The 21,115-nt window shown below is 40.5% G+C and overlaps 2 protein-coding genes across 6 annotated transcripts in view; one reads left to right on the top strand and one right to left on the bottom strand.

Moving 5' to 3' along the window:
* TEP1 (telomerase associated protein 1) overlaps nt 1–412 on the top strand; it is a 39,049-nt gene extending 38,637 nt beyond the window's left edge. For both annotated transcript variants that reach the window (XM_037039753.1, XM_037039754.1), the window contains exon 55: nt 178–412. In XM_037039753.1, the coding sequence (XP_036895648.1) occupies nt 178–300 (123 nt within the window). In that variant the 3' untranslated portion in view covers nt 301–412. The remainder of the gene's footprint in view (nt 1–177) is intronic.
* Nucleotides 413–6,765: 6,353 nt separating this feature from the next.
* Nucleotides 6,766–20,637, bottom strand: PARP2 (poly(ADP-ribose) polymerase 2). 4 transcript variants are annotated; one of them, XM_037039790.1, is made up of 16 exons: nt 20,507–20,636; nt 18,662–18,816; nt 18,313–18,384; nt 17,382–17,432; nt 12,527–12,623; nt 12,045–12,120; nt 11,394–11,496; nt 10,147–10,309; nt 9,753–9,891; nt 8,817–8,880; nt 8,602–8,736; nt 8,202–8,329; nt 7,948–8,047; nt 7,498–7,596; nt 7,154–7,278; nt 6,766–7,037 (listed from the first exon to the last, which is right to left on the bottom strand). In XM_037039790.1, the coding sequence occupies exons 1-16, from the start codon at nt 20,550–20,552 to the stop codon at nt 6,878–6,880; spliced, it is 1,713 nt and encodes a 570-aa protein (XP_036895685.1). In that variant the 5' UTR covers nt 20,553–20,636; the 3' UTR covers nt 6,766–6,877. The 4 variants fall into 4 exon arrangements, with proteins under 4 accessions (XP_036895685.1, XP_036895686.1, XP_036895687.1 ...); XM_037039791.1 differs by having other exon boundaries at nt 18,313–18,383; nt 18,670–18,816; XM_037039792.1 differs by lacking the exon at nt 17,382–17,432 and having other exon boundaries at nt 20,507–20,637.
* Between the last annotated feature and the right edge of the window lie 478 nt (nt 20,638–21,115).

The raw sequence follows: 21,115 nt of genomic DNA, 5'->3' as shown, positions 1-21,115 counted from the left end.
GAGAGCTGAAGGGATGTCATAAGAGAGCCAGCTTGGGATAAGAAATTTTAAAAAATCAAAATTCTCTTTTCTTCTGTCCTTGAAATAATGTGTGACTAACCTGTTCCAAATAAAAGGCATTAATGTGAGAGAAAAACAAGTTAGTAAGGAGACCCCTGTTTTTTGTTCCCATTGTAGCTGGGCCTGTTCCGGTGTGAAGGGGCTGTGAGCTGCTTGGAACCTTGGTTGGGGCCCAACTCTACCCTGCAGCTTGCAGTGGGAGACACACTGGGCAATGTGTACTTTCTGTCCTGGGAATGAAGATGCACACTCCTCAGGCCAAAGATGCTGTTTGTGCTAGAGGTGCAAGCCTGAAGGTTTCAGTGGCGACTTCTTGATAAAATTATAAAAATAAAGTGTCAAGAAATCTCAAGTGTAGTCCTGCCTGTGTTCTCATGTGGATTTGGACCAAGAGAGAAGAAAATGGATGTTATAAGGTCTTTTTTTCTGATTTAACATTAATTTTTACTAGAACTGCAAGAAAGTGAACCAGATCTTCAGTAGATATTCTTTGACACTAGGTTTTAAAATTCTTGTGTCATTTGCTGGGCCCAGGAGTCAAAGATACCACTCCTGCCATGAGGAGGAATGAAAGTGATGTTGGCCAGCACCGAATTTGAGTGGAGAACTGGAGACCTCTTACTTGGTCAAGAAGGGATAAAGGAAGGGAGAGTGAGTCAGTAGTGCTGCTAGTCGGGGCCTATAGAAAGAACTGGGATAGAAGTAGGAAAACACTAGGTTTCTCTTCGAGACACTGTCCCATGTACTCAGAACTAGTGCCCAGATGAGCACTGAAAGCAGACTTACTTTCACCTCTGACAGAGCAGCAGCCGCCGCTTAGCATGCGAGCATGAGTCAGTATAGTCATTTGCATTCTTGGAAGAGATCACAAGAGTGTATCAATTAAAAAAATTTTTTTTTTGCCCTGGCTGGTGTAGCTCAGTGGATTGAGCGCAGGCCTGGGAACCAGACAATCATGGTTTGATTCCCAGTCAGGGCACATGCCTCGGTTGCAGGCCAGTACCCAGTGGGGGACACACGAGAGGCAACCATATATTGATATTACTCTGCCTCTCTCCTTCCCTTCCCCTCTAAAAATAAATGAATAAAATTTAAAAAAATGTTTAAATGTATCTCTTTCAAATGAAAGTTCACAATGGTTAAAACAAGTTGAAAGGTAGAAGGCTTTTACTCATAGACTTTTCATGGACTTTGAGCCTCTTAAGTAAAAGTTCTAGAACCTTCTCTTTTCCCTGTAATTCTATTGTATGGGAGAAGAAGTTATCTGAGGCCCTTTCTTTCTAAGGGTTAAAAAAGGGTTAAGGGTCTTCTGTGTCCAAGAATCCAGGTACTTGAATGTGATAAGCCAGAGCTATTAGAGGATGTTGTCCTGGGTTGGTGGTTCTCTTAGAGAAATACCACTGCACTCTGCTCTAGAAGTGAGTTTGGAGTACTTAGAGATCTGAGGGGGAGAATTTTGTTCTTACTTCACCCTGAATCCAGATTTTACATGAAGAAATTACCTGAGGGACTTTAGCTTATTTGTACCACTGCCTCCTATCTCCCTCATCCAAAGAATAGACATAAGAAACATCGTCAGCTGATAAGTCTTAGTCACAGGTCATCCTCCTGTCTTTTCTCATGTGCCCCATTCAGGGGGTCTGAATATACCTTCTAGAACACCTCCTCAACAAGTACCTTGTGACTAAAAGTCTAAGGTAAGGTAATTTGAAATTTGTGATTCATAATCCTACCCAGACATGCTACAGAGAACCATGTGTGACATCATCCTAAAAGTCGCTGGTTTGGGTCTTTTGCCCTTTGCTCCCCTGAAAGCATGGGCCAAGGACAGGAAGAAGCCCTAGATGTCTGCCTCCCATGCTCTTAAAAATTCTATAAAAACACCCCAGCTGACGCTGGAGAAATGGAGATAGAAAAAACTAAGCAAACACTAACTTGCTCAGTAGTCTCAGCCTTGTTGGCTGGTTCCGTTTGAAGGTTCTTTTCTGCCTCTCTTTTCTTGGAGATGTAGAGTGAGGCTGTAGTATGGTCGCTGTGAGTGAAGATAAGGAAGGACTCTAGTAAAAAGTAAATAATGTATGCAAGGGAGATGAAGGGAAGGGTCACACAGATAGGGAAGAGGCTCTAGGTTTTATATTAAATATCTTGTGAGTTCTTATCATCAAACAGAATTTCAGTGTCTCCCAGTGCCTGGATGAGTTCCACAATTATAGTCACCAGATGGTAGGGTCATAGGCCATTGGAACAATCTTCTCTTACCCATCCACAAGCCATCTTTCTCAAGTACCAAATTTTTATACATATGTTTTTATATACCTATGCACAATCTATTTTTGAAATCTAGAGCAGAGTCACTCAAAATTTGGTTTTTGGTCTAGTGCCAGTCCACAATTTATTAACCACTCACAATGAGAAAGTGTAGAAGTTGTGAATAGGTATTTAGAAACTTAAAGGAATTTGAAAAGTAATCTTGTATCTGTCAAATTTAATAAAAATTGAGGCTTGTATTTTATGTTTTTTATTTTGTCTTCCTAGAAACTCATTTTAATTATATTTTACAAAAGTATTGGTTCCTGACAGGTCAGAAGTTAAAATAAAGAAAACAACTGGTCCCTCAACAACACAGATGCTCTGGGAAGCAGTGCTCTAGAGAGACAGGGTAACAAAGCAGCTTTTCCCACACGACTGGAGCAAAACTACCCGAATCCATGCTTCCCTTTCCCATCAGTAAAACAGGGATAATGATGGTGCCTATTTCGTGGGGATATCCTGAAGATTAAGTGAGTTAAGATGTGTAAAACACTTAGAACAGTAGCTGAGACTTATAATGGTATGTGTTCAGTAAGTGCTACTTTGTTCTTTTATTTATCCAGTGGTGTAAGTAAGTGTCACCTTGTTATTCTTCCTTAAAAATATATTGCTTATTGGTATACATTTTTTCGGTCAGACGAAATCTGCACTGAATTATTCAGTTTTTATATATATCTATCTGGTATTATTTCAGATACCCAATCAGTCATTCTCTCCAGTACAGTAACCTCACTAGGATATTGAAGTTATGCAATGGTGACAACCCTAGAATCTTGAAGTAGCGAAGACTTGTTTCTTACTCATGCCGTTTTCCCAGTGAGGGGGCTGTGCTCCACTTTGCTTACACTTAAGAGACCTGTGCTTCAGTGACTGCACAGGCAAGAAAGAGGAAATGTGGCACCCTCCCCCCAAATTAAAACTGGCTCTAAATCTTCTACCTGGAAATAAAATAGCAAAGCATGTCACATGGCTCTACCTAATGTCAAAGGGAAGTATCATCAACTCCAACCTTATATCTGGAAGGAGAACCAGGAAGCAGATATAGTTATATCCCCAAAAGAACCTGTCTGTGTTGATGCTTTTCCAATAGAGTGGCTCTTAATTATTTTTTCTTTTTTAAGATTTTATTTATTTATTTTTAGAAAGAGAGGAAGGGAAGTAAAAAAAGAGAGGGAGAGAAATATCTATCAGTTGCCTCTCACATGTACCCCAACTGGGGACTGGGCTGCAATCCAGACATGAGCCCTGATGGGGAATCGAACCAGCAGTCTTTAGCTTTGCGAGATGACGCTCAACTGAGAGCCATGCCAATCAAGGCTCTTTTTTTTAATCATTTAAGATTGAAAGAAGAGTTGCAAACACAGTACAGAGTATTCCTGTATACCCTTCACCCAGTGTCCTCAAATGTTAACACCTTATAGAACCATGCTACATTTATCAAAACTGAGAAATTAACATTGGTCCAGTATTATTAACTACAGACATGATTTGAATTTCCCATTTTTCCACTAATGTCTTCATTTTGTTCCAGGATCCAATCTAGAATACCACACTGCATTTAGTTATGTCTTCCCAGTTTACTCTGACTGTGAGTTTTTCAGTTTTTCCGTGACCTTAATACTTTTGAAGAGTGCTGGTCAGAATGTCCCTCAGTTTGCCTTTGTCTACTGTTTTCTCATGAATAGACTGAAAATATGGATTTAAGGCAAGAATACAAGAGAAGATATGCTCTTCTTCCATCATATCAGAGGCACATGATCTCAATATGACTTATTGCTATTGCTATTAACTTTGATCACTTTTAAGGTTAAGTTAATGTTTGCCAGTTTTTTTTCATTGTATGTTTTCTATACTCTGTTAGAAGTCACTAAGTCCAGCCCACACTCAAGGTTGGGGGTTGGGGATTAAAACTCGAGGAGGGAGAGGTATCAAAAAGTTTTTGGTCATATGTTAAAATCACCAAAGTAATCCATACATTTTGAGGTAGGTTTTTGAGACTATGCAAATATCCTGTTTCACAAACTAGTTTTAGTGTTCATCCATCCATCCCGACTGCAGCAATTTATTATTGTAGTTTTCTAATGATGATTTTCTATTTCTCTCAGCCCTTCTACATTAATTGAAATTCTTCTGAAGGCAATATTTATTCCTTCCCCATTTTTTAATTTGTTGAGTCATTTGCTTACATTAATATGGACTTATAGATATCTATGTTACTCTTCAGAAGCCTCCTGAATTTTAATGCTCAAAAGTCATAGCGTGTGTGTCTCAATGTGTATTTCAAAAAAGTGCAACATTTTTGGCCAATATTTATATAGAAAAAAATATATTTATATCAGAAAATTCAATATGTATTTTAGATATCATTCATTTTTACCCTTTTAAAGGACACAACTCAGTGGTTTTTTAGTATGTCCCTATGTTGGGCAACTCTTACCATTAATTCCAGAACACTGTCACCACCCTGACAAGAAACATTGGACCCGTTATTAGTCACTCCCCTCTTACCTCTTCTTGCAGCCAGTGGCAATCACTAATGTACTTTTTGCCTCTTAGGATTTGCCTATTTTAGACATTTCGTATAAAGGGAATCATACAATATGTGGCCTTTTGTGTGGCTTCTTTCACTTAGTGTAATGTTTTCATGGTTCATCCGTGTTGTAGCATGGGTCAGTACTTTATTCCATTTTATGGCTGAGTAATATTCTATAGTATAGATATAGCATATTTTGTTTATCCATTTGATGAACTATCTGGTTATTTCCACTTTTTGGCTATTTTACATAATGTTGTTATCCATATTCATCTACAAATTTTCGTGTAGACATTTTTCAGTTGTCTTGAGGAACTACTAAACTGTTCTCCAAAGCAGCCACACCATTTTACATTTTCATATAATATATGAGGGTTGTAGTTCATCTACATCTTTTTTATTTTTCTAAATCTTCACCTGAGGACATGCTCATTGAGCCTAGAGAAGGAAAGGAGAGGGAGAGAAACATTGATATGAGAAACCTCAATCGGTTGCTTCTCATACGCACTCCAACCAGGAACTAGACCCACAACCTAGGCATGTGTCCTGACTGGGAATTGAACCTGTGACCTTTCAGTTTACTGGATCACGCTCAAACTGAGCCACACCAGCCAGAGTTAATTCATCCACATCTTCACCAACACTTGTTATTGTTGGCCTTTATTTTTATAGCCCTGCTAATGGGTATCAAGTGGTATCTCATTGTGATTTTGGTTTGCATTTCCCTAATATCTAATGATGTTCAGCATCTTTTCATGTCTGTATTGGCATTTGCATTTCTTCCTTGGGAAAATATCTGTTCAAATCCTCTATTTGGTTTTAATTTGGATTATTTGTCCTTATTGTTGAATTATAAGAATTCTATCTATATCCTGGATACTAGATCCTCATCAGATTATGATTTGCAAGTATTTTCTCCTGTTCTTAGATTGTCTTTTCACTTTCTTGAGAGTATCTTTGGTGTACAACAGTTTTAAATTATGGGGAAACTAATTTATCTATTTTCTTTGGTTGCTTTAGATATTGGTATTGTATCTCAGAGACTATTTTCTAATCCAAAATCATGAAGATTTCCATGTGCTTTCTAAGAATTTTTTAGTTTTAGCTCTTGTATTTAGGTCTTTGCCACATTTTGAGTTGATTTTTGCATAGTGTGTGAGGTGGTATTCCAAAATGATTACTTTACATGTGGATATCCAAGCACCATTTATTGAAAAGACTATTCTTTTCCCTATTTAATAGTCCTAGCATCCTTATTGAAAATCAGTTGACCATAGATGCATGGGTTTATTTTTGGATTCTCCAAACAGCAGGATACAAAGTCAATATTCAGAAATCGAAGGCATTTTTATTTACCAACAATGAAATATCAGAATCAGAAATCAGGAAAAAAATCCCATTTGCTATAGCAACAAGAAAAATAAACTGGGGACTAAGCCATCAATCAACCCAGGTGTGTGCCCTGACTGGGAATCGAACACATGACCTTTCAATTTATGGATGATTCTCAACCAAATGAGCCACACTGGCCAGGGCCGGGTGTGTGCATTTTATGTTTTGAAAGAAATTGGTAGTATGGTATCTAAAAAGTTACAGGCCATTATTTCTACTTAAATAACCTTTGCCATGGCGAGTTAGCTCAGTTGGTTAGCATGTCCCAATACACCAAGATTGTGGGTTTGATCCCTGATCAGGGCACATACAAGAAGCAACTGGTGAATGCATAAATAAGTGGACCAACAAATTGATGTTTCTCACTCTTCTTTCCTCTCTCTCTCTAAAATCAATAAAAAGTAAAAATAAAAATAAAAACACACTAATATCAGAAGAAATACGTGCTTGCAAAAGTAAGCCCAAAGAAGTCAGTGGTAGATTTATCATATATTTATTAAACAAAATACAAGAAAGCTCAAAGCACAATACTGCCTATTTTTTTGCTTAAAGATATCTTCTCTGGTGTATTTAATATCAGCGTTACCACAGCTGCAGGAAATTAAATCGAACCTTTAGAAGGTATCGCATGCGGACCTGATTGGAGTTATAGACGATAAATTCATTGTAGTTGAGGGTATAACCCTCTGGATTCAGGATTCCTGTGTCATGTGCTGGTCCTAAGGGCACTGTACTCCCATTCCTGCCAAATGGAGGAGAATATGTCAACATCTGCCTCTGCTCAGAAGCTGGAATAGAGAAAGTACAGTTCTACGAGCAAAGAGGACTTTTCTGGCCCTGCAAGCTCTGAGTACTTACAGGGTGACGAAGCTCGCAGGACTGGGGGCCATCTTGCCCAGCCCTTTGGTGCTGTGTTTACCCTGAAGCAATCCTTCTGCCTCTGGATTGGCCTCTAGTAGCTCATTACACTGACCTAGAGCTACCTGTAAAGAAAAAGATCTTTGAATGCCCACATCCTGCTGAGAACTGGATGGCTCTAAAGCCAACAGAAAGTCCCACCAGTACTTTCTTCCCCTACAGCACAGGGATCTAATGCACTGGAAATTGTACTTGACTCCCCTCTTAAGTTCTCTGGTGGTCAAACTTTTCTTTGGAAAAATGGGAATAAAAAACCAGAGATCATAGATATGTTCCCACCTTACCTCTGATAAGAGCAGTAGTCCAGTATCCTTTAGGCGAGAGGCAAAGCAGTAATTGGCACTCTTGGAAGACATGTCAGCAAAGTAGATTCCTTTTCCAAACTGAAATATATAAACAAACACCAAGGTCAGCTGCTCAACCTACTGCATTAGAAGGGAGGCTCATACCACTGACCCTGTGTTTCTATAATCTTAAACACAACAGAGACTCTTTTCCATTTCCCCTCATAGTTCTGTTTCAGGGAAGCTGGAAGCATTGGTGAATCTCTGCTTTCCTGGGGGGAAAGAATGGATATATTCAGTAATTTAAATAAAGAGGGACACAGTAAAAAAGTGAACTAGTTTAATGCTTGGGAAGGGCACTGCTAATTATAATCTAGGGGGGGAAAGGACTGAGAAAATTATTGTATCCTTTTCACTTGGACCTCCTTCCAGGGTACAATTCCTACTCACCATATAACCTGTGATGGGAGCCTCAGGTGGGGCAATTTGAAGCCCGTGGCTCAGGATTCCTACCCAGTTACTCAGCCTGGAACCATGCCATAGCAGCGTCCTAAGGAAAAGCCATTGTTATTACAGTCTCTCCTGTTCTCCTGCAAACGTAGGCTGTAAGCATAAAAGAGCTGTCTCTGCCATCCTTGTCTTATGTTCCATAACTGCACTTCAGGCAAGGGAGTGTCTTTGCGAACCCAAAGCTAAACTGAGACCTGTTATGAAGGTCCTCTCTGAAGGCTTCTTTCTCACCCTCCTTTTCTAGTTCAAAAACATCCAGCAAAGTCATGGTATAGTCACTGTGGGTGGGAGCATGGGTAGACTGCAGGTACTGGGAAATCACCTGTGAAAAAGAATGAAAGAAATAGCCAATGTGGACTCTATGACACCAAGCTAAGTTGAAGAACTTGAGGGCCTCTAGTGTAAGTTGATAGGCCTTTCTGCTCCCAAATGGCCTCACAAGGCAGTTAGAAAGAGCTCCACCTTCTGAAATTTCTAGTAAATAGAAATTTTGCCCTATACGAAAGTTTGCTCTTAACCAGAAGTAGCCAGAGAACAGTGGGGTGGGGAAGGGTAGGTCTTAAAGATATGAAAACAAATGATCCTTTGTCTTACTTTGAACTCATAACTTTCATGGTCTAAAGGGCGCAAAGCACAGTGTAGTTTTCTATAGTGTTGGTCCAGTGGATGTTCTGGGTTTTGCAGCTCAGTCTTCACCAGCTTAATGGCAATTTCAATGTCTCCCAGAGCCTGACAAGGTGAGATATAGAATCAAATGGGAAGAACCTGGGACAAGAGATTTAATACTTCCCAATTCATACATCTCTCACCTCTAGTAGTTGTACTTTTTCTGACAGTTCTTTCTTTGTCCGTATTAATGGAGGAGTACGGAGTCTAAGGATAGATGTAGAACCCATAATAAGTCTCTTATGTGTGGCACATGACTAAAAAGAGCAGACTAAAGATAGGTCCTTTAAAAAAGGTATGAGAAACTGAGGTTTTCCTTGAGAGGGAGAGAGAGAAAAAGAGAGAGAGAGGGAGGGAGGGAGGGAGGGAGGGGGAGGGAGGGAGAGAGAGAGAGAGCTGTAAAGAGATTTTAACTTCCAAACATAGAGATATGAACATACATACATACTATAACTTCCAAACATACATACATACTCTGAGTAACATAAAACAAACTATATTATATTGATTTTGACATTTGAGACTAGAGTTGAAATTCTTTTTTATGGGATTCTTTTTAAAAAATAAGATACATTGGCATCAATAAGGAATAGTTTCGGTATAGTCCTGTCTAGAAGCAGAAGTAGACCATTCAGGGTTACTTCTAGTTCACAGAGCTCTATAAAGCAATAGAAGAAATAAATAAGCACAGAAATACAGAATCAACAAGGATAAATTAATTTATATACCTAATATTTGAGTTCACAGAAATGGTGCTGGTGTGGTTTATAGTCACCTTTATAAAACAGGAAATAGCAGGTGATATGATTGAAGGTGTTTTACTTGTTGGTTGGATAGCTAAACCCATTCTCTCTTGAGTTGGTGACTTCTACTTGGTCAGAGAATAGGATTGTAATCAGGCCAGGAGATTGCATTCCATATCTGTAAGCTGATTAATTAGGCTCTCTATAATCATTTGGCTCTATATCTATTCAAGCTGATACAGAATCGAAAGACTAAAAAGATTACTATAGTTGCTGGAGCGATGCAAGGGATAAACTGGGGAGAAGACCAAAGTGAAGTAACAGTATAGACTGTACCCAAAGTCATGAGGGATCCTGGTGTAGAATTCGTTGCATGCTTCCACAAGGGCTCGTCCTTGTCCGCCAGCCTGAATACAGTCCTCAATCTTCTTAAGAGACTCGTAACCGGCCTTGATTTGTGCAACTGTCAGCTTCCCTGTAGACCCAGCAAGAGATCAGCCTGCACAACTGAAGTTCCATCCTGTAAACTGTATTTCTGTCCTGTGCAACACAGACTCTCACCCTTCAGCTTTCAAAATAGTTCCTCCTCCCTCCATACCACCCCTCACCCCAAACCTCTTTACTTCATGATGACTATCAGCAAGCTTTCAGTCATCATGGTGATGAACGATTCTGTTAAAGGAACTACAAAATAGGAAGACAGTAGGTAGGACAAGACCTAAACGCCTACCAAGTGGAGCTTTCTTGGTATCGTATTTCATTTCTACCATCATCTCTTCCATGGCCTGGACATTGCAGATCAACTTTATCAGCTCCTGTACACGAAGATCTAGCTGTGACTCTGGTTTCAGGGGGGATTTAAGAGATTCTTCTTTTTGTGTTTCCTCTTCATTCTATAGCCAAAAATAAATAAATAAATAGATAGATAAATAAATAAATAAATAATAAAATCTAAAAGGATCTCTTTTAAGCTCCCTGCAAGGACTGGCTCTATCATATCCCTGGCAAGTGAGCATCAGACTTTGTTTGGACACAGGCCATTCCATTATTACCCTAGTTAGAGTACGCAATATGACTTCCACCTTCTAGTCCTACTCTGCCTCCCACAGTTAAACACTTGGAATAAGCCTAAAAGCCCTCCTGATATAATATCATTAAGTATGTAAGACAACTGTTGTGTCTTATTTTCTCATCTTAAAAAGACTTAAGATTTCTGCCGTGGCTGGGGTGGCTCAGTGGACTGAATACTGGCCTGGGAACCAAAGGATCGCTGGTTTGAGTTCCAGTCAGGGCACATACCTACATTACAGGACAGGTCCCCTGTAGGGGGTGTGCAAGGGGCAACCACACATCGATGTTTTTCTCCCTCTTTATCCTTCCCTTCCCCTCCCTCTAAAAATAAATAAATAACATCTTAGAAAAAAAAAAAGGAAAGGACAGATTTCTCCAGGATAGTTTTCAACATCCTGTTTGCACTTCGGTTTGATTACATTGTTTTTACTGTAGTATATAGGGTGGGGCAAAAGTAGGTTTACAGTTGTGAGTACATGAAACAATTTATTCTTATATTAATGTTTACTAATTATTGTATTATTTCCCATATGAACAACAGTCAGCCTGGTTTGCTCCACCCGGTATAACCAGAAGTGAAGACAACTTTCAGTGTAGTTTTATATGTTTGACTGTTTATTGTTCCTCTCTTGATTGATAGCATTAAACTTCTGGAAACAGGACCTACGATTTTATAAGAACCATAGTAAATAACACATACTAGAAAAGCATCTTTATCCTCATTCTACAGCCCCTTCAAGATTACAAAGATACTGTAAAAGTGATTCCTGAGGGAACTATAATCTTTTCTTAGGTAGGAAACGGCAAGACTCTAGATGCTATGGCCTATTCTGGTCTAGGACCTGACCTAAGACATTCTGCTGGACATGAAACTTTTTTTTCCCTCAATGTACAATCAGAATTTACCTGAGTATTGGTGGTATAGTCCATTTGTACCATATCATATTTTCCAGGCACCTTCTCAAACTTCTCACGATCCTCCCAATTGTTTTTTGTTTTGTCAAAGAATCTGTAGAGAACAAGGTGGTGAGAAAAATCTTACCAATAAGGGTCTACTACTAGGAACAAGCTTACTACTGTTTCCTTAGAGCATCTCCAAATTTTATTTCCCACAACACAGCTCTTTACACATCAACTTTTCATAAATCTGGATTCTCAATTAGGACCCTGAATAAATAGTAAAGCTCTGGAGGTAAAGGGAACCAAAAAAAGGTGCAGGGAAAGGACAGCTGGGCTTCCCAAATGCCGTGGAAAACCACAAAAGTCAATGGAGATGTAAGACACAAGATCCCTATCCAATCCCCTTCTCCGAAAGAAACATTTCTAGAGACTCCAGAAACTTCTTCATCCATCCATGGTAAAAGTATTGTTTTAAATCTAACTGTATATTGTCACCCCACTTTCCCCAAATTTCCTAATTGTTGGTCAGGTGCTAAATATCACATTTATAAATACCACATTGCATAAACGTCACATGTGCCAAATCACATTTACAAAAGTCTTAAAAATGCATCCAAGAAGAAGAGTATTTTTTTATACTCATTGCTTAGCACTCACTTATTCTGAAAGATTTCTTTGGCCTTGTTGAGGTCCCCTGAACAAGCCACCAAGTTATGCTGCCCCATTTTCCCAACTGCAAAGTAAATGCCACACATAAGTTTGGCCCCCTAATCCAAGAAGCATTCTAATAGTAACAAGCCAGCTAAGGTCTATACTTAGGATCTAACAAATGGGCAGGACGGGGAGAAGGAAAAGGAGAAAGGCTTAGGGAGGCTTAGTTACCTGCTAACTGCCATAGTCCATGAGCAGCACTAGCAGACTAATCACAGAGAGTTCTGACTCTCAACAGGCTGCTCATAGTTTTTCCAGTGGGAACTTCCTAATGAAAATGCCTGCCATTCCCCAATTATAGAAAGCACAATTTGGTTCTTGAGCCCCTCCCTGGTTACGGAGCCCGTGTTCTACCAAGTTTAACTCTCGCTAACTTGCTTCTAGCTTTCTGAATGAGAACTCAGAAAATCCATAGTAAAAGTCGTTACCTCGGCCCCATCTCATCCACACACTGAAGTTCCTCTGGGCATCATCTTCTAACAGCTGAATCAGGTAGTACTTATTGTTGTTGAACTGGAGATTGGTCTATAATGAGTGAGACAAATATAAAACAACAGAGGTTTGCAAATAGAAGCTGCATAAACCAATGACTCTTCCTTGGTCAGAAGTGCCAGTAATTGCTATAAGGAAAAGGAGAGCATGGGGCAAGGCAGTCAGACTCCTGTAAGACTAAGGATTTAAAGAAGAATTAGGATTTCTATATTTAAATTTGGATACTGGCCCTGGCTGGTGTAGCTTCAGTGGATTGAGCATGATCCTATGAACCAAAGGATCACGGTTCAATGCCCAGTCAGGGCACATGCCTGGGTTGCAAGCCAGTTCCCAGCAGGGGACACACGAGAAGCAACCATACACTGATATTTCTCTCCCTCTCTCCCTTCCCTTCTAAAGATAAATAAAATCTAAAAAATAAATAAAATTATTAAAAAAAATTGGATCCTTAGGAATTAAAACTGTAGCTTGGCAGCTTCCTGAAACATTCCACCTAACCTCAAAAATCCCACATTGAATGGCTCTTTCTGTTTTTTTCCTGTCTCAGCTCCTTCTATACATACTTCACAGGCCACAAGTGTTTTTCCAGCTCTCAATCCATTCCCAATAATTAGTTTTCAAATGAAAATAATTTTGATGCCTCAGAGGTCTGTAACTATGATGCCTGTTTGTTTAGACAATTTACTGTTTAATAGTTCTACTTAGAGCTTTGTTTTATCAGCTGCAGCAATTTGACAATGAGCTGAGAGCAGGACAGTATTAGGAAGGAATAGCAGACAGGCAGAAACTAGTGCCACATGGATCCCATACCTAATGTGACATGACTTGGAGACATCTGGAGGGAATGTGATTATTATCTTAAAAGAGGTATACTGTAAGTAACTTATGCAGAGTAAAGAGAGGGAGTAGTCCATGATAAGGAATAGCAGCTTGACCTATAAGGTCAAGTTCTGGTTATTCAGGCCCTCTTTTTTTTTATTTTTTATTTTTTTTATTTATTTATCTTTTTAGAGGGGAAGGGAAGGAGAGAGGAAAGAAACATCAATGTATGGTTGCTTCTCATGCATCCCCTGCAGGGAAATGGCCTGCAACCTAAGCATGTGCCCTGACTGGGAATCGAACCGCGATCGTCTGGTTCACAGGCCCGCGCTCAATCCACTGAGCTACACCAGCCAGGGCTCAGGCCCTCTTTTTAAGTGAGCTGTTCCTTCCTACCTTCTGCCTGTTCACAATATAAAGTGATAGGATGTTAGAATAAAAAGGGGCTTTAATCCCTGGACAGGTAGCTCAGTTGGTTAGAGCATTATCCTGATACAGCAAGATGGCAGGTTTGATTCCCAGCCAGGATACATACAAAAAAAGGGTCCTTAAGATCTTTTCTATCTGTTTGTGATATATTATGTGAAAGAAGTAGTAACAAAGGAACACTAGGTAGCTGTTAAAATTATATATGATGGATCAATAAGTTCAAATATGAAGATATATATTCAGGATACATAATTTAACCAGGCAAATGTATTATCTACTCAAAACAATAAATATAAACAAAAGGTTAATTAATAAGAAAAAAATCAACAAATTTAACATAAAAATTTGAAACTTCAATAAGGGCAAAAAGTATACCATGAAGAAAAACAAAAGGTAATAGGTAAATATAGCTTGCCTCCTCACACAACCACATCAAAAGTACAATTAAAATAAAGAACAACCATCACTCCGAACTGTCAGAAATCAAGTTGAATGGAGGTCTGACAACTATGGAATTAAAAAAACTACATCCATCCAGACTGGTAGGAGGGGATGATATGCAGAACGGGATGGTCCCATATCCACATGTGGTAGATAAAAATTGGGAGGGATATCTTGGGAGCGAGGAGTCCCAGCCCCACACCATGCCCCCAGTGAAGGGTTTCAGGAACAGAAAAATAAGTCCCTATAACTTCTGGCTCCAAAAACCAATGGAGATTGAGTTGATGGAAGAAAGTTCTGGAGTCCCAAGCAGTTCCTCTTAAAAACCTGCACACAGACATACTCAGACTCATCCCTCTGAGCTCTAGCACCAGGGTAGCAACTTGAAAGGCACCAGTGGCATAGGGGAGGAATTGAAGTGTCTGGCATCAAGGTCAGAGCTGAGGACAGCTTTCCCCCAGGCAGAAAGGCAGGCAGAAAGGCAGGCAGAGATCATTGTCCCTTTTCTCAGTCCTCCCCGCAACAGAGCCACAAAGCTGGCAGGAAGATACCATATCTGAGAATCTATCAATGTGGCTAACACTGTTTGCCCCACTCTGGAGATTCCTTGAGACTCTATCACAGCCAACTTATGGGCCAATCCAAACTGTTAACTGTGACTTTTCTACATGAGTGGCTGTTCTTGGCTCATGCTTCACAACTTCCTATATCAAATAAGCAACAGCCAGCCTCAGTGGGTCCCCAGCCTTCACACCTTGTGCTAAGAGGCCCCAGGCCTGGCCCTAGTAGCAGCCAGCCTAGATTCACAGCTTGGCTTTGCCTGGGAATCTCCAAGCCCAGCATAAGTAGCAGCCATCTCACATTGCTTTATAGCTCAGGTAGGGTGGCCTCAGGCAGAACACAGGACGGGACTGACCTTTATTTACGACACCTGGGAAACACCAGGGCCCATGCACCCAGGGGATAGCTACACACCATGTCAGAGCACCACCACCCTGGCCCTGTACAGCTGATCCTTCACGGAGGATGGAGGTTGGTGGTCAGTGGTCACAGCCAGTCTTTACAGCTGAATGGCTTAGGTAAATCCCTCCCATTGACCTGTCAACAGTAATTAAGACTCAACTACAAGAGGAAGGTGTACTCAGCCCACACAAAGGGTGCACCTTGAGTACCCAGCTTGAGTGATAGGGGAGGCTGTGCCACTGGACCCTATAGGACATCTACTACGTTAGGCCACACTACCAAGACATGGAGTCATAGCAGCTCTATCTAAGACATAGAAACCATAGAAACAAGCACAGGGAGGCTTCCAAAATGAGGAGACAAGGAAACATGACCCGAATGAAAGAACAAATCAAAACTCCAGAAAAAGAACTAAGCAAAATGGAGATAAGCAATCTATCACATACATAGTTCCAAACAATGCTTATAAGGATGCTCAAAGAACGTAGTGAGGACCTCAGCATCATAAAAAAGATCCAGTCAGAAATAAAGGATACACTAATTAAAATAAAGAACAATTTACAGGGAAACAACAATAGAGTGGATGAAGCTGAGAATCAAATTAATGATTGGAACATAAGGAAGCAAAAAACAACCTATCAGAACAACAAGAAGAAAACAGAATTAAAAAAACTGAGGGTAGTGTAAGCAGCCTCTGGAACGACTTCAAGCATTCCAACATTCACATCATAGGGGTGCTAGAAGTAGAAGAGAAAGAGCAAGAAACTGGAAATCTGTTTTAAAAAATAATGAAAGAAAAATTCCCTAATCTGGTAGAGGAAATAGACATGCAAGTACAGGAAGCACAGAGTCCCAAACAAGAGGGGTGCAAGAGGCCCACTCCAAGACACATCATAATTAAAATGCTAAAGGTTAAGGAAAAAGAATCTTAAAAGCAGCAAGAGAAAAGAAGTTAATTACCTACTGGGGAGTTCCCATAAGACTGTCAGCTGATTTCTCAAAAGAAAATTTTCAGGCTAGAAGGGATTGGTAAGAAATATTCAAAGTCATGAAAAGTAGGGACCTACAGTCAAGATTTTTCTATCCAACAAAGATACCAAAAGGCAGATAAGGAATGTCACAGATAAGAAAAAACTGAAGTTTATCATCACCAAACCATTATTATACAATATTTTAAATCATTAAAATGTTAAAGAGACTTATTTAAGAAAAAGATTAAAACTATGAACAATAAAATGGTAATAAATATCTATTAACAATTGAATCTAAAAAACAAACTAAGCAAACAACAGAGATAAAATCATGGATACAGAGTATTTTGATGGTTACCTGATGGGATAGGGGTTACAGAAATGGGTGAAAAGTGAGCGTATTAGGAAATACAAATAGCCTTGGCAGGCAAGGCTCAGTGGATTGAATGCCGGCCTGCGAACCAAAGGGTTGCTGGATTGATTTCCTGTAAGGGCACACATGCCTGGGTTGAGGACCAGGTCAGGACCCCAGGCTGGGGGTCACTCGAGAAGCAAAAGCAACCACACACTGATGTTTCCCTTTCTCCTTTCCTTCCCTTCTGTCTACAATAAATAAGTAAATAAATAAATAAAATCTTTTAAAAAATGCAATACCTAAGTAGTCAGGGACATTGACCTTTTTTCCATTAGACTGTCAAATTTTAAAAAATGACAAAAGACAACACAACAATAGCCATCTGGTACGAATGAATCAAAATAATACCTATGTTTTGTCAGTTGGGCAAAAATATGATATATTCTTTGGTGTGCTGCAGAATTTTAGTAATTAGTTTATGTGTGCTATGAGATAAAGAACGTTGAAAATTGCTGTCACATACAAAAGACTATACTCCATATTATATAAAGTTCCTTGAAGCCTAGAAAAAGACCAACAACCTGTCAGAAAATGCGCAAAATGATATGAACAGTGAGTTCATAGGTTCAGTAAAAGGCTAGAAACCTGCAAAAAGATCTGCTTGTTATTGAGGACTCCACTATTAGGTAGACTGTGCTAGGGAAAATGTAGCTATTATAACAGACTCCAAAATTAAAGACCTAGTCATTGGGACACTGTCAGCAATAATTATCAATGAGAAATTGCGATAAATAGAATGGGTTCTCTCCTTACCTGATTTAGCATGACATCATACACATCATTCCCTTCACAGTAGATATGGGCCTAGAGAGAAAAGAAAAAAACTGACATTTGTATAGTCTTGATGAGATCCTAAGTAAGGCTCTAAATATTCTTATGTCTCAAGATGTCATGCTCCAGCACTACCAACACCCATCTTCCAGGGAAGGGAATGCAAAAGTAGGTTCTTTCACACACAAGCTGTCATTCCTATAACAAAAGACATGTTGCCTTTTTGTAATTACAAAACCACAAGTAATTCTAAGTCAGTTAAAGAAAACCTGCCCTTGCCTTAGCTGGTGTGGCTCAGTTGGTTGGGGCAGTTCCCATAAACTGAAGGGTCACAGGTTCAATTCACAGCTGAGGTGTGCCTGGGTTGCGGGTTTTGTCACTAGTCCAGGGTGCGTGCAAGAGACAGCCAATCGATGTATCTCTCACATGGGTGTTTCTCTCTCTCTCTCTCTCTCTCTCACTCCCTTCCTCCATCTCTAAAATCAATAACCATGTCCTCAGATGAGGATTAAATAAATAAATAAATGAATAAATAAGATCGTGACTTAAAAAAAAAAAAGAAAACCTGCTCCTTTGTATTCTTCAAATCATTTTCCTATTATTCATCACTAACTCATGCCATACCAGGGCATAGTTTCTCATTTCTTCCTTGATAATGATACAATTTTCTAACTGAGAAAGAAAATTAGGTGTGGAAAGTTGAGGACAGCCCCAAAAGTTAACCACGTTAAAAATACCCTGATTGTGAACCCCTAACCCCATCACTCCCATCTCTTAGCCTTGCAGAAAATTAATCACTAGTAATATTTTGGCAAAGATTTGTAAAACACGTACTAGCAATGTTCCAGATGAGAATCCCAATAACTACAGAACACTGGTCTCTGAGAAATCAATGGGTTCAGGAGTCTCTTACCTTCCCCACCTTGGAGGTGCACTCTGGGTCCACAGGAGCTTTGCCTTTTAACAGCAAGGTCTTCACAGACTCTGAGGAAAGGCAGACATGTACTATGTCTACTTGTAGGGGAATCAAGTTAGAAACCCGTCATAATTAACTTTGCCCTTCCCAAGCAATCCTCATTTGCCCAGCCTCAGTCTGTCTCAAATCTTGACACTGAAAGTTCCAAGAAAATGGTATGCCCAAAATATAGAAAGTTATTGTGGCTCCAAGAAGGAAGAAATTAGAGTTGACTAAATAAGATACCCTCCACCCTTACTCCTTCCAGAGACCTCGCTGGCCCACGCCCTCTTTGGCCTACCATAAGAGGCTGACCTTGCTTGTCTTCCGCTCTGTCCTTATCAGCCTTTACTCCAGCCACAGGCTCCTTTTTCGCCCCATGCCTCTGGCAATTTTGAGTTTTCTTGGCAGGAGGAGGGTCATCTGTAACTGTATTGTCAGTTTTATTTGATGCTATAGAAGCTAAGGGCAAGAATGGGAACACAAAAAGCAAAACAAAGAATGAGTACACAGTAAATATAATCCTACTTTGGAAAAACGCTATCTTTTTAAAGAAATGGTTTAGGATGGTTTTGTAAGTTTACAAAGAAATGACAACTCTTAATAACAGTGTGAGTAATTGCTTCCTAAATTGCTATTCTAGCAAAAAAATAAAATAAAATAAAATGAAAGGCTCTTTGAGGAAGACAATATTGCAGCTGCAGGGGAGCTCCGTCCTGCCTGCTCCTGACTCACGGCTATTGGCTCTTACGGAGGAACCCATCCATCAAGAAGCCCTGCCACAGCAACGGCTTTGAAAGATACCAGAAAGACACCAGTGGAACTAGAGGTGGTAATTCACGGAAAAAGAATTTCTCTCCAACCAGCTGTAAGGTAAAGTGTTTGAAGTTGTGTGATGACTTGATCAGAGGTCAAGGAAAAAAATCTCAAAGGCAAAGGACCAATTTGGATGTACCAAGATTTTGGGAACCACAACAAGACAAAGTCCCTGTGGGGAGGGCTCTAAGACTTTGGATTGGTTTCAGATGAGGATCTGCAATCAACTCTTTGACTTGCACAACCCTTCAGAGGCAGCCCTTCAGAGACTTCAGAGATTGTTAAACATTTTCATCAGTATTGAGCCAGGAGGCAAGGTTGAAGTCACCATTGCAGATACTTATTTTTAGATTTTATTTCTTTATCTTTAGAGGGGAAGGGAAGGAGAGAAATATCAATGTATGGTTGCCTCCGGTGAGTCCCCTGCTCCAGGGAACTGGCCTGCAACGCAGGCATGTGCCCTGACTGGGAATCGAACTGTGATCATATGGTTCGCAGGCCCGAGCTCAATCCACTGAGCTACACCAACCGGGGCAAATCAAACTTTTTAATAAACTGACTATCAGTTGTTTAAAAAAAAAAGTAAAATGGAGCATTAGGGCTCTTGTGAGTTCATAGCTTGAGGCATGAGTTTGCAATCCTGCTTATCTGTTTTGTTTACCTGTGTCCCTAAACCCCTCAAAGTACCTACTTTAGTATGAGATGATGGTTAAGTAGAGTGCTCTACAGTCTTGTGTAGAGCTTATAACCCAGCTCTGTCTTTTAGCTGCGGAACCTGACAGAAGTTATTTTATCTCCGTACCTCAGTTGCCCCAATTGTAAAATCCACAGGATGCCAATAATACTGAATCTGTAGGATGGGCCTGTGCATTTAAGAACATGTATTCAATAATAGAGAATACACACCTCATCAGTTCTAAGACTTACGTTTTACTATCTCTGAAACCCGGATGCATTTTACAATGGATGACATGTAAGCAATGAAGCACGTTTTAACGGGAAGGGTTTTTCCTTTTCTGGTTGCACATAAAATAATGATGCTCCTTACAATTAGTTTTCTTGGATGACATTAAAGGTATACAATATTGCTGGCATTGTGCTAGTTGTTACAGGTCCACAATTCTGTAATCCAAAACTCCCTGAAAACCGAAATCTTGCAAAGTATTTACAAAACTAGTATTACCAAGTTAGTATTATCAAAACTAGCGTGGCATCCAAGTGCCTGTCAGGGTGCGACAGAAAGGTAAGCGATGGGAGGGGCTAGAGTGCAGGGCGCCGTTCCTTTTTCCGACTTCTCGCCCCCCAACATTCTGTCCCCCAACAATGAACTCCGAACCTCGCGCCCGACTGCTGCCAGTCCCCCGCCGCCGCCGAGCCGCCATGGAGCCGAATGTCGACGTCAACAACCCTCTCCCAGGATTCGCCCGCCTAGAGTCAAAAGGCGGGATCACACAGCGCGCTTACGACAGCGACAGGGTCCGCAAAGGACAGTGGAGGCACACCCTACTATTTTTGCATATTGCTATGTATTGTGGGAAGTCACCATAATGGCAAAAGGTCTTGAGAAATGGGCCTCATATAATTCCCACCGCAAAGTTGAGCTTCCTTATAGGGCGGAGGGAAGCTCATCGGTGGGGCTACGAACTGAGTGCATTTCGTCACTCTACACGTGTCCCTTGGGAAGGTCTGAGACAAGGGCCAACAGCGGCCCTAACAGGGCTCTCCCTGATGCTGCGGGGAGGTGAGTTCCCAGAAAGCGGGCCTCCGCGCAAGGGCAGACTGGGCAGGAGATGCCACGGACCCTCCCCCAGTGGGAGGGCCTGGCGGATGCCCCCCTAGCCGGAGCTTGGAAAAGACTCACGGCCAGCTAAGTGAGTTCAATGGCTGAGGTGAGGTACCCTACAAGTGGGGGGGGCCTCATAACCCAATTCAGACTACTCTCCCC

The sequence above is a fragment of the Sturnira hondurensis genome, unplaced genomic scaffold (genome assembly GCF_014824575.4).
Source record: "Sturnira hondurensis isolate 20B ecotype Veracruz unplaced genomic scaffold, ASM1482457v3 Scaffold0025484, whole genome shotgun sequence".
Lineage (NCBI taxonomy): Eukaryota > Metazoa > Chordata > Mammalia > Chiroptera > Phyllostomidae > Sturnira > Sturnira hondurensis.
The sequence above is the reverse complement of the archived record's forward strand: the minus strand, read 5'-3'. Positions and strand labels throughout refer to the sequence as shown.